This window comes from Bos indicus x Bos taurus, chromosome 6 (assembly GCF_003369695.1).
Source record: "Bos indicus x Bos taurus breed Angus x Brahman F1 hybrid chromosome 6, Bos_hybrid_MaternalHap_v2.0, whole genome shotgun sequence".
Taxonomy (NCBI): domain Eukaryota; kingdom Metazoa; phylum Chordata; class Mammalia; order Artiodactyla; family Bovidae; genus Bos; species Bos indicus x Bos taurus.
The window spans coordinates 66,637,934-66,656,600 of record NC_040081.1 but is presented as its reverse complement, the minus strand read 5'-3'; the positions used below and the strand labels follow the sequence as shown (position 1 = coordinate 66,656,600).

At 39.7% G+C, this 18,667-nt stretch overlaps 1 protein-coding gene across 1 annotated transcript in view; it reads left to right on the top strand.

Moving 5' to 3' along the window:
• CORIN (corin, serine peptidase) overlaps positions 1-18,667 on the top strand; it is a 308,663-nt gene that overhangs the window by 49,448 nt on the left and 240,548 nt on the right. The window contains exons 2-3 of the mRNA XM_027544426.1: positions 3,883-4,027; positions 16,493-16,693. Of these exons, the coding sequence (XP_027400227.1) occupies positions 3,883-4,027; positions 16,493-16,693 (346 nt within the window). The remainder of the gene's footprint in view (positions 1-3,882; positions 4,028-16,492; positions 16,694-18,667) is intronic.

The window sequence follows — 18,667 nt, the reverse complement described above, 5'->3', positions numbered from 1 at the left end:
CATTTGATGGTTTTTATTTTCTCCATTCGGTGGGAATTGGGATGGATCCTTTTCTGAAAGTGAGGGCAGAAGGCAGAAGAGTAGAGAAAGATAGTTTGAGGAGAATAGAGAAGACTTTAAACTAGCAATCAGTTAGTCCCGTTGAGTAACTTTTTACAGCCACACATTCAGTTGTCCAGGTGTAGATATATAGAGAAGATTGTTGAATTCATCTCATGTTGACCTTTATAAGATTAGAGAGAAGAAAATCCAGTGGGGGCAAAGTGGTTCAGGGCATTAGCAAGAGTATCATTGAAATAACAATCCAAAGATTTTAAAGAAGGTATGTAGGGGAAATGAAGAAAGGAGAGAGTTGATAGAGTGGCAGAAGAGAGATTCAATGGACAAAGTCCTGCAAGTGTCAGAGAATGGCTATTGTGATGAATGGATAAAGATGTGATATCTATCTCTCAACATGCACACACAATGGAATATTACTCAGACATAAAGAATGAAATAATGCCACATGCAGCAAACATATGGACCTAGAAATTATCATACCAAGTATGATAATTAAGCCAAAGACAAATATCATATGATATTGCTCCTAAGTGGAAGCTAAAAAAATACAAATGAACTTATTTACAAAACAGAAATGAACTCACAGACATAGAAAACAAGCTTATGGTTACCAAAGGGGAAGGGGGTGGGTAGGGATAAATTAGGAGTTTGGGATTAACATAGCCAAACTACTTTATATGAAATAGATAACCAACAGCTAGGTCCTTGTTGGTTATCTATTTTATAGATAATACAAGGATCTATACTCAATATTTAGTAATAATGATAAGGGAAAAGAATCTGAAAAAGAATATGTATGTGTGTATATACACACAATTAACTGAGTCACTGTGCTATACATATGAAACTTACACATTATAAGCAAACTATATGCTTTAAAAAAGAGAATGGCTGTTGTGAAAATAGTTTAATCAGTATGCCAGGAGGCAAGCGTAATAGAATTAAAAGTGTAAAAGAGATGAATGAGAAGATATCCCAATGGAACCAGAGACTCGAGATATTCTAGTTAGGTAGATTATATTCAGCATGTGTAAGCCAGCATGATACCTTTTAAAATAAATGTAGTCTTTAAGACATAAGAAATGAATCTTTACCAACAAGATTAGTAAACCATAAGAGCTACATATTTGAAATATGTGCAGGTCAACCAGTTGCACTGCTCCCTACTTGCACTGTTGGAATGCTTGGCTTACAGTTTCAAGTATCTGCAGGGTAGATTCTTGAAGAGGGTACCTTCTGCAGAGAGGGTTGTTGAGTCCACCTAAATAAAACTTAGGAATTGTCTTAGTGGTTTAGCTCATCCGGCCTCATTCTCCCAACAGTAAAGTCTGAAAGTTGCATTATATTCAGAGGAACCTCAAGGGCTTCCCCAGTGGCTCAGATGGTAAAGAATCTGCCTGCAGTGCAGGAGATCTGGGCTTGATCCTTGGGCTGGGAAGATCCCCTAGAGAAGAAAATGGCAACCCACTCCAGTATTTTTGCCTGGAAAATCCCATGGACAGAGGAGCCTGGTGAGCTACAGTCCAAGAGATCACAAAGAGTCAGATGTATAGAACAGTCTTATGGACTCTGTTGCAGAGGGAGAGTGTGGGAAGATTTGGGAGAATGGCATTGAAACATGTATAATATCATGTATGAAACGAGTTGCCAGTCCAGGTTCGATGCAGGATACTGGATGCTTGGGGCTGGTGCATTGGGACGACCCAGGGGGATGGTATGGGGAGGGAGGAGGGAGGAGGGTTCAGGATGGGGAACACATGTATACCTGTGGCGGATTCATTTTGATATTTGGCAAAACTAATACAATTTGTAAAGTTTAAAAATAAAATAAAATTAAAAAAAAAAAAGACTGAGTGACTAACACTTTCACTTTTCAAAGGGCCTCTGACTAATGCAGCATTTGCAGTAATAGTCTTAAGTGGCTATGAATGCTAGAGAAAAGTTAAACACCTGAGGAAAGGGCTGAGGTTTCCTCTAAGTATTTCTTAGTTCTAAATTTCTTCTAAGTATTTCTTCCTCTTCTCCCCTCCATAAAAGGAATCAGTTTCCTAGTCACTGGAGAAAGCATTTGCACTAATCATGAATATGGTTTCTGGAGACCAAGCACTTGTTGATATACTTATATAAGATAATAAAACGAGCCACTGGCACTTTCCCTGCTGATTCTTCACTTATGAATACTAAATGGGATGTATTTGGCCATAGGATTTCAGATAGCACTGAGGCCACTGTGCATTTGCCACCCAAGAAGATCACTCCTACACCGCTCTTGTGACCTCCTTAACAAAGAAATCTTTTCCATTGTTGTGGAAGCCAAAGAAAATTCATAACTCCTTACCTCTCTGGGTGTATTTTATCACTCTTTTAAATTATAATAGGACTTTTCAGTGATACTTTTCTGAGAATCATGGCTAGTTCAAGTGCTAGTTCTCTACAATGTCTTAAATGATCTTCTAGCAAGAAATTGTTTTCCTGTCTTTTCAATTCCTGTAAGCCTCACAGTGCTGATCATTTGCTATCTCAAAATGTAATTATTTATGTCCATATCTTACCTCTCCTACAAGACTGTGAACTTTGGAGGAACAGTTGGTCTTAGATTATTGTTAAATTCATCACTGTGCTTATTATAATTAGTAGATGTATCAATAACCACTTCTTGAGTAAATGAAGCAAAAAGTCAGTTCTACTATGGTCTCTGAGCTGTAGTTCCACACTGGTTTTTTTTGCAGGTAAATGTTATGTCCAAGCCTCAAAGGATACCACCCATCACTGTTATAATCAGTGTGTTATAAAGATATTATATTGTGTCATTCTGTTAATTCATGTTGAGTGAAATCTGAAACTGGCCCCCATATACGGAGGACGAGGAGAGACTGAAGAAAGAGGTAGATCATTCCAGATTACTAGGTGGCAGTTTTAATAACCAAGGTAACTTACTTGCAAGGTTTGTCTTGGGTGACTACAAGGTCATTAGATCTCCACACCTGCCAGAATCATATAATAGGATTCAGTCATGTGTACCATCTGGATGGTCTCAGCAGTGCATTGCTCGCTCAAGGCTGCATCCTTGAAAATAGCTTTGGCTGTGGGAACAGTGGATGTAACATACATGAATTTCCAGACATTGTTTCTGACAAGAGATTGAGCTAGGAAAATTTAAAGTTTGAAGATAAGAATTCCAACCTGAATCATCACTGTTGTACCTCATCATTCTCTCTCACATGGATGGGCTGAAGGGGTGGTGTGGACAGCAGAGAGATTGTCAGTGGCCAGCAGAACAGGCTGTCTTTCATTACTGAGCCTGCCACTTAATACATAGTAAGTAATATTCAATCTTGCTAAATTATTAATGGTTAAAAGCTTGATTTTATCCAGACTCATTCACATTTGGGTTAGGACTAAGGAGACAAACAAGAATGAAATCTGGATGATGCCTTGTCCACACTACTCACCAGTATTTAATCACTGCATTAGGCAGTTTGCTTAGAGCTCTAGGTCAAGGTGAGTTCTTCTGTGGAATAATACCAAATTAGCAGATAAGTTTAAACAAATTTAAGATGGAATATGGTTGTAAGTCCATATACTCCTGAAAAACATTTCAGAAATAGATGGTTTGCTCTGTCCTGAATATGGTTTGTACAGTTATTTGTTTATTTATTAGAGGGATTTGGTGACTAAACTCATTTCATGCTATGTAGTACACAGAGGAAAATTTAGGCATGCTACTGCTCTAAATGGACAGCTCTCCTCTAAAATGTCATGCGTTATATTGAATTGCTTTGCAATATTAAAACCATGTTTCATTTTCATCTTCTACTTTAGGTCTTGGGAGCTGATGATGATAACATGGGTGGTGGCTGCTCTCGGAAGCTGACCACTGTGAATATTCTTCGTTTCCTCTTGCTGGTCCTGATTCCATGTATCTGTGCTCTCATTGTCTTGCTGGTGATCCTGCTCTCCTTTGTTGGTGAGTGATGCCATTATTAAAGAAAAATGAAGTTAAAATTAACATTAGTATGATTTGTAAGAGTGGTTTCTGCTGCTCTGGATGGTTTACTACTGGAGGATCTTTCTGGGCAAGGAGAAATCTGATTGCTTTTGCATTTATAAAAGACAAAAGACCTGGATACATTATAGGGAATTGACGGTAGAAAGAAAGGAAGGCAGGGAGATCAATTTGGTGACTGGCTATCATCTGAGTAAAAGATAGCAAGAGCTTGAATTAAAGCATTTGGTGCATGAAAATCAATGGAAATCAAACTGCTTAGGATTTTGGCATCAAGGAGAAAGAGGAGTCAAGGTTGACTCTTGGATTTCTAGCTTGGGCAACCAGGTTGGCTTTGGTGCCATCTGTTAACATGGCAAGAAAAAGCAGAGGAGTGAGATGCAGGTAGATGGAGGTCAGGCTGGAGGTTCAGTTAGGACATGTTAAGTTGGAGATTTTTATGGGACAACTAAATACAGTAGAACCATAGTTTAAATGCGTTTATCATGAGCAAATTCAACAATGCAGGCTGGGCCAAGAAATGGACTGTAAGAATTTCTTCCTTCCTAAGAAAATTTCAAGGAAAATTGTGAGTCTGTGTGATTTTTTGGCTTCTGTACACTTTAGAATTTAACTCTCATCCTGCTGTTACTGGTTGGAAGCTGGAACCATCAGGAAGGGAAGCTGAGAAGGGAGCCTAGCCTGCCTGTATCTGTGAAGGTGGGAGTCTCAGTGGAAGTAGCAGGGGTAGATGAACTGAGGAGAAAGTGCTCTGATTCAAAGCTGAGGACAAAGCCTTGGGGGATGCTGGTGTTCAGGGGAGATGAGAAAAGAGGAAGGATCAAGAGATACCCAAGTTGTTGGATAAGAAGGAAAGGATCCCAGAGATGCTGGGTTTCATAGAAGCCTAGGGCAGAGATGGTCAGAGGTCACAGGGTGACAAGTAAGAAGAGGGCAGGAAAACCGCAGGTTTCTGTTGGAGTTTCAGTCGCCCTGCCCCACATTGTGCCCGCTGTGGTCTGCTCTGGGCTAGAGGCAGGACAAACCCTGAAACTGACCTGTGCCCCTCTCTTCTGCCAGGACTCCCTCCCCTCCAGCCTTGGCCTGCTTTTGTTTCCTTTCCTGTGCCTTCCAGTAGTTGCTTTTTTATATTTTGTCCAGAGTTTGTAGTTGTTACATCTGGGAGAATCTGTCTGGTAGAGGCTCCCTTGGTCATACATCTGTCATTTGGAATGCTCTCATTGTCATAACCAGAGAAGGCAATGGCACCCCACTCCAGTACTCTTGCCTGGAAAATCCCATGGATGGAGGAGCCTGGTAGGCTCCAGTCCATGGGGTCGCTAAGATTTGGGCACAACTGAGCGACTTCACTTTCACTTTTCACTTTCATGCATTGGAGAAGGAAATGGCAACCCACTCCATTGTTCTTGCCTGGAGAATCCCATGGATGGGGGAGCCTGGTGGGCTGGCGTCTGTGGGGTCGCACAGAGTTGGACACGACTGAAGTCACTTAGCAGCAGCAGCAGCAGCAGTAGCAGTATGAAATTAGGAAACTGACCGATTTGAAACCATTTCTTAGTACTATTTTGGCTGTTATGTAGGTAACTTTTAGAAAGTGGGTGTTTTCTGGCACTGTCTTCAAAAGCATTCTTTTCATATGTTCTGAACCAGATGATTTCATGTAGATACATTAAGTAATCTCTGCCCAGATAAACATTTCCTGTTTTATAACTGAGATATTTACTGTTGTAGTGAGCAATAAAATCATCTTATATCTCTGTTTAAAAAAACCTCACTAGATTCTGCTTGCTTTTAAGAATGTTCTGTTTGATTTGAGTTTATAATTTGTGCTCTTTCAAAGTTTTGCAGTTATTTCTGGGTCTCTAAGAGATGCTGGAATGCCGTGTACAAATAGCAGGAGCTTTGGCTTCAAAAGGTGAAGAGATGATAGTGAGAGGATTATTGACTAGGAAAAGATAGTAAAAGCCTTGTGCTTACAAACACAGATGCATTGTGCCTCTCTAATTTTGTCTGTTTGGGCTTCTGGCATGCATAAAGTCAAGATGGCAAAGAGATTTCTGAAGATAAGAGAGTTAGACTTTCTGAATAATTATTTCTGCAGCAGGCTATGGAAAAGAGCAATAGCAAATTGTTTCTCTCCTCAACCCTTAAACTGAAGTTGGAGCTACAAAGGTTTTGTTCAGTTTAATTTATTCTAGTTTGGACTGGAAAAGGTCAGTTTTCATTCCAATCCCAAAGAAAGGCAATGCCAAAGAATGCTCAAACTACCACACAATTGCACTCATCTCACACGCTGGTAAAGTAATGCTCAAAATTCTCCAAGCCAGGCTTCAACAATACGTAAACTGTGAACTTCCAGATGTTCAAGCTGGTTTTAGAAAAGGCAGAGGAACCAGAGATCAAATGGCCAACATCCGCTGGATCATCGAAAAAGAAAGAGAGTTCCAAAATACATCTATTTCTGCTTTATTGACTATCCCAAAGCCTTTGACTGTGTGGATCACAATAAACTGTGGAAAATTCTGAAAGAGATGGGAATACAAAACCACCTGACCTGCCTCTTGAGAAACCTGTATGCAGGTCAGGATGCAACAGTTAGAACTGGACGTGGAACAACAGAGTGGTTCCAAATAGGAAAAGGAGTACGTCAAGGCTGTATATTGTCACCCTGCTTATTTAACTTATATGCAGAGTACATCACGAGAAACACTGGGCTGGATGAAGCACAAACTGGAATCAAGATTGCTGGGAGAAATATCAATAACCTCAGATATGCAAATGACACCACACTTATGGCAGAAAGTGAAGAGGAACTAAAAAGCCTCTTGATAAAAGTGAAAGAGGAGAGTGAAAAAGTTGGCTTAAAGCTCAACATTCAGACAACTAAGATCATGGCATCCGGTCCCATCACTTCATGGCCAGTAGATAGGTAAACAATGGAAACAGTGGCTGAGTTTATTTTCTTGGGCTCCAAAATCACTGCAGATGGTGACTGCAGCCATGAAATTAAAAGATGCTTGCTCCTTGGAAGAAAAGCTATGAACAAACCTAGACAGCGTATTAAAAAGCTGAGACGTTACTTTGCCAACAAAGTTCTGTTTAATCAAAGCTATGGTTTTTCCAGTAGTCATGTATAGATGTGAGAGTTGGACCAAAAAGAAGGATGAGTGCCAAAGAATGATGCTTTTGAGCTGTGGTGTTGGAGAAGACTCTTGAGAGTCCCTTGGACTGCAAGGAGATCCAACCAGTCCATCCTAAAGGAAATCTATCCTGAATATTCATTGGAAGGACTGATGCTGAAGCTGAAACTCCAATACTTTGGTCACCTGATGCAAAGAGTCAATGGATTAGAAAAGACCCTGATGCTGGGAAAAATTGACAGCAGGAGGAGAAGGGGACGACAGAGAATGAGATAGTTGGATGGCATCACTGACTCAATGGACATGAGTTTGAGCAAGCTCTGGGAGATGGTGATGGACAGGGAAGCCTGGTGTGCTGCAGTCCATGGGGTGGCAAAGAGTCAGACATGACTGTGTGGCTGAACAACACTCAAAAATTGGCCAAAATTGTTCTTATCTCATTTTAACTCTATAAGAACTGAAGTCTGTGTATTATGGCCATCATTTTAGTAATCTCATATTCCATAACCCCATAACCCTATAAGCAAGCCATTGCCATAGTATAGTTTAATTGCCAATAAAGTAACTAGGAAGAAATAAAGTTGGTAGACTGTTGGATTTGTGATATGATGCCAAGTTTCACTTGACTCTTCTGCTTATGCCTGAGAGCTACTTTCATTCCTCATATAAGAGCTTGAACTGGCAGTGGGCTGTGCTGCCATCACATGACTGCAGGAGTCAGCCTGTGCCATGAGATGCTTTATCAGAGCTTGAACCAATGCCTAAGAAATTATTTATAAATCATATAGCAACATATTACATATGCAACACTTTAAGTAAAATTATATTGACATGTTGAGTGACATTGAACAAGCATAAAATTGTAGGTATAATCTGATACCATTCATTCCTTGAACAGGCATTTATTGAGTGACTGTTAAGTGCAAAGCAGGCTTCCCCGGTGACTCAGCCAGTAAAAAATCCTCCTGCTATGTGGGTGACCTGGGTTCGATCCCTGGTTTGGGGAGATCCTCTGGAGAAGGGTGCCCACTCCAATATTCTGGCCTGGAGAATTCCATGGACTGAATAGTCCATGGGGTTGCAAAGAGTTGGACACAACTGAGCAATGTTCACTTTCGCTAAATGCAAAGCGATAACCTATGGGTCTTGGGCACAGCCCTAAATCAAGCTTCCTCCATGGGGGTCCCAGTTCAGTGAGGGAGGGGCACATAGAAAATGATCACATAATTGATTAATTATCACAGAGGTAGCTCCTATGTGGGAAGAGACAGTTTCTTTGAGACAGGGTATGAACCCAGCCTGAGAAGCCTTCGTTCATGGGGGAACGCTTTACCCATGACCTCAACCATGGGGATATTGGAGTAGGGGAGTGGAATAATTGATCTGGTTGGGGCTGTTAAAAAGTCCCTTTGACACTTGTCTGGAGAAGGGGTTGAAGTGGGTAGAGTATGTGACAGGGAGAAGAAATACAGTTATTGCAAGAGTCCTGCAAATGTGGTGCTTTAGAATATGATCTACACTGATTTTTGCAAAATTTATTCATCTCAATTTATTTCACTAAAATTAAAGTCCAAAAAAAAATCTCTTTAAAATGCTCTTAACTTTTTCTTGCTAACAGCTGAAGACTTGGTTTCAAAGTTTTATCCATTCATCCACATCTAAAACAAACTGCTCCAGCCTTACGCTTATGAAGAATAGCCTAAGGTTACCATCCTAGTTTTTTCAAAACTACAAAAAACCTATGTGGGGCCTATTAATTTTTAAAATTTTGTCACTCAGTGAAGAAGAAAGAAATTATCATGGAAGTATAGGAAATATAAGTAGTCTGTTTTTCTTGAATTCAAGTGACTTTCCTCTTCAAAACTTCTAGATGAGCTAGAGATCATTAGATTTAAATATAGTTTTTCTCTTACCAAATTTCTTAGCAGCTGTGGCTTTTATAAGAATTTGGAATGATGAGAATCTGAACTTCGTAACATACAATGTTGGGTTTTGAATATCATTTTAAAAGGGCAAACCTCTCAGATCCTTAGTTTTTTTTTCCACCAGAACCTTAAGATTTTTCTATGCAGTTCTCAAACTTGAGAATATTTTTTCTTTAATTCCTCTGGTCTGAGGTTATGCATAATGTGTGATGTTTTGGAAAAGGCCGTCTAAAGTCTTGTATTCAAAGTGTAGTCAGTGGACCAGCAGCATCAGCATCACTTGGGAGTTTGTATGAAATGCAAAATCTGGAATCCTGGGCCCCTCTCCAGACCTGCCAAATTTACTTTCAAACAAGCTTCCGAGGTCATTTCTGTGCTTCATCCAGTCCTTAATCCACTGTAATCTGATCTTTTCTTCTTTCTCTTCTTTTCATACTACTATATCTGTTCTGCCCCAGGGCCCCAATGTCCTTTCATTGAAGAGCAGCATTTGGAACCTGTGTGTGTTTGAACAAGATTTTGGAGAGCCTCTGCTTTCCCTCTGTGTTTGTTTATATTTGGTCACAATGAGCATGCTCAGCTTTGACTACTCCTTTCTTCTTGAAATGCTCTTCTGCTTTGCCTGGATATTATCATTTCTAATTTTCGTTCTATTTCTGTCTGGTCTTTCTCTGTGTCCTTAAGCTTGTCTTTCTCTATGTGCTAAGTCGCTTCAGTCATGTCCAAATCTTTGCTACCTGTAGCCCACCAGGCTCCTCTGTCAGTAGGATGCTCCAGGCAAGAATACTGGGTTATTCCCAACCTAGGGATCGAACCCTCATCTCTTATGTCTCCTGCATTGGCAGAAGGGTTCTTTACCACTAGCACCACCTTTCTGTACCTAGCCAGTAAATTTGGGAGTGTCTACCTTAGCTCTCTTCTCACTAGTATGGGTGCTAACCCATACTTCTCTAGACAGTATTGTGCTCTCCCATGACTTCTTTCATCATTCATGCATTCAGCAAGTGTTTATTGAGGCCTACACTGGTGCCAAGCATTCTACTGTGTGCTTGAAATGCAGTCATGAATACTATACCTTCTTAACTTGGAAGAGGCAGACAAGAAACAGCCAATTTCACTTGAGTGTGTTAGTGATATAGGCAGTGTGATCAGGGAACACAAAGAAGATGCACACTTGTGGGGAAGTCTGGTAAGACCTTCTGGAAGAAATGTTTAGATTGCTTTGGATTTAGATTTCTTTCCCCTTGTGTGTTTCATCGCATTTTACACTCAATGTATTCATAATAATTACAATAACAAAAGGAAACTTCTACAATGTCTATTTTTCATTCTCTATTATCTATTGTATCAGTCAGGGCAGGCTATGCTATGCTGTGTAACAAAAATAATCATAATATATTAGTGGTTTAACAACACTGAAAGTAAGTTTCTCATTTGCAGCACGTGCTTTACAAGATGGCAGGGGGGCTGTGCTCATTCAGGTCACTCAGGGACTAAATTGATGGACTAGCCATCATCTTGAACCTTGTGGTTATTGTGTCAGAGAGAAAGAAAAAGAGCCCTAGAGGTTCTTTTTTAAAAGTATGTAATGTGGCATCATTAACTAAATCACAATGCAGTACATTAAACCCCCAGAATATACTCATCTTATAACTGGAAGTCTGTACACTTTGATCAGCGTCAAAGATGTCAAGAGACAGAGAATGAGGGCAGAGAATGTAAACCAGCATGTGTCCTAGTAGAATGGGAGAGAGTTGGAAATATTTGATGAATAACTCAAATGACAGTCATCCCACCTCGGTAAATATTTTTACCCATAACTCAAACTGGAAACATTTAAGGGACCTCTGATACTTTTTGTTAAGTTCTTATAATTTTGCCTCTGAAAGTTCTCTCTCAAATGTTCCCCTTGCTCTCACTGCTTTTGCCTTGGCTCAGTCCATCTTTTTTCCCTTGGACTATTGCAGTAGCCTTCTAACTGTCTGCTAGACTTAGCCCCTTTCAAGCATCACTGTTGTCTGAGTGGTCATTTTAACATTCTACCCCATTTAAGACCCTTCAGAAGTTCTCTATCATGACAAGATAACTCCAAAGCTTTAACAGGAATACCCTTCACAGTCTGGCTCCACTTCCTTTGCTCTTGTCAGCTCCCTGTGTGCTAGCCGTGTTTAGTTACTTGCTGCTCAGCTTTTGCATATCCCCTTGCTCTATCTAAAAAGTTCTCTATTCCTTAATGCAGGAAATTGTTTCCCCATAAATGCTTGGCTCAAACCTAGAAAATCCCTAATTATCTTTTAAGATTCACATGGAGGATCATTATCCCCTAAGAAATCTTTCCTAATTTTCTCTAATGGAATCTCAGCTTCTTCTCTAATGGAATCTCAGCTTCTTCTCTAATTTTTGTCAACAGATTGTCATATGCATATCATTCTCAAAGCATTTGTTTCATGGTCTGTATTTTTACATACATACATGTCTCTCTCAGCTAATCTGTAAACATCTTGATGAAAACCTCTAGCTCAATTTTGTGACTTGCTCTCAGCAGAGAGTAAATACATCGCTCCTAGAACATAGAAGATGCATGCTTGTACTCAGTCCTTAGGTCCTGTCTGACTCCTAGAGACCCCGTGGACTGTAGCCCACCAGGCTCCTCTGTCTATAGGATTTCCCAGGCAAGAATACTAGAGTGGGTTGTCTCCTCCTCCAGGGGATCTTCCCAATCCAGGGATCAAGCCTGCATCTCCTGCATTGGCAGGCAGATTCTTTACTGCTGAGCCATAAAGGTATTGCCACATGACTAGAAATGTTAAAGCTGAAGCTCTAATACTTTGACCACTTGATATGAAGAGCTGACTCTTTGGAAAAGACCCTGATGCTGGGAAAGATTGAAGGCAGGAGGAGAAAGGGACAGCAGAGGGTGAGACGGTTTGATGGCATCACCAACACAATGGAGATGAGTTTGAGAAAACTCGGGGAGACGATAGACAGGGAAGCCTGGCATGCTGCAGTCCATGGGGTCACAAAGAGTTGGACATGACTGGGTGACTGAACAATAAGAGATATAAGGATAAGGAGTTTATTTCAAACTCATAGGAAGATAAATTTCTTATATGCTTATGATGGTTGAGTTTTTTAACTTGTATACCTTGTCCAAAGTGAAAAGCATGTGTGACTGTCTAAGTATGGGTATATATCTTATCCCAACTCAATTCTTGGGCTAAGTTAATGTAAGCTTCAGTTTTCTTCTCTCTGAAACTTCATCAAGAAGGGTTAATTATAGCATCTGTATCATAGGATTGTTGGAAGTCTAACTAGTAAAGATACTTAGTCTAGTGCCTGTATTAGTTTTGTATTGCTGCTGTAATATTAATGTTGTAATGAAGCTTAAAATAACACAAATGTAGTAGCTTAGAGTTATAGAGGTCAGAAGTATAAAATAGGCCTCATGGGATTAAAATTACGGTGTTGGTAGGTGACTCTGGGGACCAGTCTGTTTTCTGCCTTTTCCAGCTTCTAGCGTCTTCCTACATTCCTTGGTTTGTGGCCCCCTTGCCATCTTCAAAATGAGCAATGGCTCATTGAGTCTTTATCACACTGTTATAGCTCTGACATGCGCTTTCTTACCTTCTTCTGTTTATAAGGACCCAGTGAGTACCTTGGGTTCACCTAGATAGTCTAGGATGATTTCTCCATCTCAGACTCCATAACTTACATTTGCAACCCCTTTTGCCATGTAAGGAGTGTGAAGTAACCTATGCCCAGGCTCTGAGACTTGGGATGTGGACATCTCTGGGGGAGCATCATTTTGGATGCCAGTGCTCAGTCTGCTAGATGTATTGATAAGTGATCAGTAACGCTTGGTTTTTATTATTGGAATTGCAGACCATTTCTTAAACATTGTGCTTCCCAGGTAGCTTAGTGGTAAAGAATCCACTGTCAGTGCAGGAAATGCAGGTTTGATCCCTGAGTCCTAAAGATCCCCTGGAGGAGGAAATGGCAATCCACTCCCCTATTCTTGCCATGGACAGAGGAGTATGGCAGGCTATAGTCCATGGGGGTTGCAAAGATTCGGACATGACTGAGCATCTGAATGCTCCTAAACATTGTTAAATAGAACTGTGTTATAGCTGAAACACTTTTGGAACATACAACCCTGATACAGTGTGGCCTTCTATTAATAACTTAGCATGAAAGGGCCACAGTTATTTTATTCTAAAATAGGGTTAAGTGATTAACTTTTGAAAATTTCCTTAGTCATTTTATTATGCTGGGATACATTTAGAGTAAAAGGAAATTGGCATTTATTTATAAGTACCTTATAGCCCTAAGGGGGCTTCCCTAATTTGTCAGTTGGTAAGGAATCCGCCTGCAATGCAGGAGTCTCTGATTCGATTCCTGGGTTGGGAAGATCTGCTGGAGAAGGGATAGGCTAGCCACTCCAGTATGCTTGGGATTCCCTTGTGGCTCAGTTGGTAAAGAATCTGCCTGCAATGTAAGAGACCTGGGTTTGATCCCTAGGTTGGGAAGATCCCCTAAAGGCAAGGCTTACCCACTCCAGTATCCTGGCCTAGAGAATTGCATGGACTGTATAGTCCATGGAGTCGCAAAGAGCTGGACTCGACTGAGCAACTTTCGTTTAAAGCCCTAAAAAAGACTATTTTACTTCTATTACTATTACTGTGCAGTAATGACTAACAGTTACTGAGAACTTACTGTGTGCCAGGAACTGTTCCAAGTGTTTATGTGTGTATTGACGAATACAGCCCACTGAGGAGAGATGCTTTTACTTTCCTTATTTTGCGTCAGTTGAGACTTTGCCCAGAGTTTCAGGGCTGGTGTGTACTAGCGATGGGATTTAAACTCAGGTGGTCAGGCTTTAGAACCCATACTTTTAACCACAGCACTATAAAAATAGGAATGTGGAGAAGGATGTGGCAACACTCGAAGAATGAACACTCTACTCTGGGCTAATAACTCATAGCATTTTTATAGCTCATCATGGTGTAGCTTGAGAGTGTTTAGTTTTATGAATTCTATTTTTTGTGCTTTGAAAAAAAATGCATAATAGAGGGCCAACTGTGAGTTGAGAGTCAGTTTCCAGAGATGCTTGAAAATATTGTCTAGTGAGTTCAGGCTTTTAAAAACAGGTCCTTTAAGTTTGTTGTCTCTGTCTGTTGTCTTTCTCTTAAAAAATATAGTTTAAGGACATTAGCTGCAGCAACTATCATATGTCATGTGTTATCTTTTTTTTCTGTCAACTTGCTTTGATGTGGAGAGTTTAAGAGCCAGGAATCTGCCTTTTTTTTTTCTTTAGAAAGTTGTTATTCAAGTCGTGTTTCCTGAAAAAGTCAGTGTTTGCTGCTGCTGCTGCTGCTAAGTCACTTCAGTCGTGTCCGACTCTGTGCGACCCCATAGACGGCAGCCCACCAGGCTCCCCCGTCCCTGGGATTCTCCAGGCAAGAACACTGGAGTGGGTTGCCATTTCCTTCTCCAATGCATGAAAGTGAAAAGTGAAAGTGAAGTCGCTTAGTCGTGTCTGACTCTTAGCGACCCCATGGACTACAGCCTTCCAGGCTCCTCCGTCCATGGGATTTTCCAGGCAAGAGTACTGGAGTGGGGTACCATTGTCTTCTCCAAGTCAGTGTTTACAGAATATTTTAGAGTAAACATGTTATTAACACTGTCAATACTGTGGCTAGGTGAAAAACTTAAAGATGATTAATAAGGCCAGTCATTACAAACAAAATGGTAAGAACAACTGTTGAAGTATTTTGCATGATAAGGAACCCGATTTAAGTGCATCACACAAGGATATGACTGAGGAACTGGCATGTGTTCAAAGTATGTTAACGAAGATGGATACTGATCATAGGGTTAGTGCGATAAGTAAATTGACTTTACAGACCTTATATATTCATCACAGCCACATTAGTGGAAATGACATGTCATGTGCAAGAACATCTCTTTATGCCAAAATTAGCAAAGAACAGAGCAAATTAGTAAATTAAAAATAAAATTGTATCTAATTAATTAGTAATTTTTTGCATGAATGTAATACGTATTTTATAGTGATCAAGTCTATTGTATACATTTTTATGATAAATTCTAAATCACTTTGAAAATCAGAATCAATTAAATGAAGTCTTCTCTTTCACCTACTGCATTTAATATTTACTCGTAATCACAGACAGTTTGGGGAGCGTTACCTGCACCACATGGTCATGCTTTAGCTTTTATACTCCACTGTTTTATTTAGAGTCCTTTGGCAGATGAAACTGTTGACCTTAGTTAGCTAGAAAACAGCTGCTTTTCTATTTTGATTTGTAGTTAATGTTTTCCAAGTGTCAAGCACATGTAGAGAAATTTTTTCCATAGACTGATATTAAACATTTTATTTATATTTCTTTTATTTTTAATGGTCCATGAGCTGTTTAGAAAAGTGAGAGCCAGTTAGAGCATTCACTGTAAATGCTTTTAGGGGAAAAAAAAAAAAACTCCCTTGGGTATTTGTATAATGGATCAATATCATATTCATTTATTTTAGTGGTATACTCAATCAGAGAGCTGTATTCTGGAAACACTCTGTTGTCTATTTTGACTACGTTAAAAATACATGATCTCTTTCAAAGTTTTCAGATTCTCTGCCTAAAGCCAATGCTAAAGGATTCCCAACAATCTTAGGTTGGGCTCTTTGTTTTGTTCATGAGTAAATACCTTGAGAAAGTGACCAGTTGATAATCTTATTTTAATGCCTGTTTCTTATCATCATGTTTTGTAGTTTCTGGTCAAAGACAAAGATGAGTTAGTTTCTTTTAGTTTTGTTGGAATTGCAGTTATTTTTTGGATTTCAGTAAGTCTTGGTAAATGGTGAGCCCTCTTATTTTCACTATCTACTGAGTGTAGTTCATGGAAAGCTAGTGTCAAACGTGGAGAAATAGAAGGCTGGAGGTATGCTGGCGCTCTTGTCCTCTGTGGCAGGTAGAGATGGAGAGCTGTGTCCTGGGTACAAAGTAGCATAAAATGATGTGTGAAATTTAAACACCGTGATAGCAGGAAGGAAACACTAAGATTCCCCATGTTTTATTTGTGGCGAGTCTCAGGTGAGATGGGCACTAGGAAACCTGGGTGGAGACTCTAGTTTCTAAACCTTTAGCTCTTGAGAAGCGATAGTCTCCTCACAGGGTTATGTGATTTATGGTAGAAGAGATTATGCTTGTTCCAATGATGTGGGTGGATTTGCTGGCCATCATCTTTCTCTTTGCTTGCCCAAGAGGGCAGCTCTAGAGTTTTCCTAATATGTTTTTTTTTTTTTAATAAATACCTCTAATAATGTCTTAAAATATCTTTTTTTGATCTTTCAGGAACATTAAAAAAGGCCTATTTTAAATCAAATGGGAGTGAACCTTTGGTCACTGATAGTAAAGTCCACGTGTCTGATGTTATTCTTAATACAACTTATAACGACGAGAGCACTGTGACATCTGCTGCCCATCCCACCCAACACATTCCAGCCTGGACTATGGATGCTTCTCTCTCAGCAGACCAGAATCACAGGAACACAAGTAAGTCTGAAGATGTTGAATGCCTGGGCCCTTTAACATCTGTGGAATCCACAGGTAGATTTTTGAAGCATGGCGACTGATGCTGTTAATTCACAATCCCTTACTAGTCACACAGCAAAAGCTCTGTTCCCTTATCTGGCAAGCATAGCTGAGTGTCCTCTTTCTAAACATGAAATACCATCAGTTCAGCCATCCAGATAAGGGGACAGAAGTAAGAAATAAAAATGTACCAGTGCCATTCAATGCTTTTGAAGCATAAAAATCTATGCTGCTTGCATTAGTATAATGGTGTTGATTTTCTCACCTCTGAATGCTTGTGCCTCTGCTTTAAAGTTTTAGGTTACTTATTTTGAGATGGTTAAGTTAATAAGTAAATTAAGTTACTTATTTTGTTATTGGTACCTTGTAGCAGGTAGCCCAATTCTATGGTTCTAGGTATTTTCACTGTCAGCACCTTTGCCTTAGACATCTTTGCTACAAACATTTCTGCCTCCTAATTAATTGGTTATAAGTTAATTTTGTCATAAAAGATAAAACAATGAAAAATAAAGGACATTTAAAAAGATTTAATAAAACAAATTAACATAATTTTAAAAATTTCATGGCTAAATAAAAAAATTTTGAATACGTTTGAAATATGTGTAGATTCATGGTGACACAGCACAAATAACTGATTTTGTGAGTTGTACCTGGTCTTCAAAGTCTTCTGTTTATAGTATTTTTATATACTTATTTTTTTTTTGGCATGATCATTTCTCTTCACTTGGCATTGGGCTTTTCCTTTTTTGCTAAAATTTGTCCCTTCGTTAAGAGAGGCATCAGTCTCCAAATCCTAGGATGTATATTTGTAACTGAGTCCTGTATTGCATTGTGAAAGTCTTCTACAGTGTTGTATGTTCTTGGCATAGTGTCACATGTTTGTTGATAGACTTTCTGAAGTTCTATGGAAAATGTGGGTTCAACTCTGCGCCACTGAGGTCCTCAGCCTCCTCTCCTCCAGTGTAGTGTGTTTCAAAATAAGAAACCATCTTGAAGCAAATCATTGTCATCTCTCAGCTCAGTAAAGCTATCAATATCATCTCTAGCTGAAAGAAATGCTAACACATTTCACTTCGTTGAAAGCATATTGTCAGGCCCCGAATTGTCAACCATTCGTTTATCTTTCATTGCAAAACTGGCATACAGTCAGTCAGTTACATGTGAAAATGTCTGCGACAGAGATGCTTATAGTGAGAATACCAGGCACACGGTTCTGTAATTGAATGCCGAGGAATTTGAGGCTTATCCCCTCATTCGTTTTCCAGGTGTCTATATGTTCTTTCTTGTTTCCCTGTTTTCTCAGCTGTGACATTTATTTTACTTATTGACTGACGAATAATCATACCTTGAGGAAAATGGCATGTGCAAAACTTCTATTTGAGGACAGACGGAGGTATTTGTCAGTTGTTCCAGAAAAAGAGCTGGGAGGGAGAGAGGGAAGACAGAAAGTGTGGAGTTGGGTCTGAGATGGTGGCAGGTGATATGCTCTGGAATGTAACTCTGTCCCTCTCTAGTTCTTTCAGGAAAGTTCCTAACCTTCTAGAATGCTAGTGGGAGTGGATTAGTATGGAAATGACCCAGTCAGTACTCATACATCATAATCAGAGCTCAGTCACTGGTAAAAGGTTTCTCTGCAATGGTCTTGATTTTTACTTTCTGCCTCCTAAAACAGTGTTGTGTGATTGACAAAACCCGTTCATCCCTGATCACGTTCCTGTTTGTTGCTACCTCTTTCATCAAAACCTCCAGGGGAGAATCACATCTTGGGTCTAGGAAAGAGTATTTACTTTCATTCTGAGCCAGGAAGGGAAGGATTAAGCTGACTGTTAAGCTATCACAGTATAAGTTTGCCAGCATCTGAAGAAAAGCAGGATTATTCTGTTTCTCTAACCCCAAAGAGTCAGAATGTTTGGATTCTACGGGGTACCAATAGAT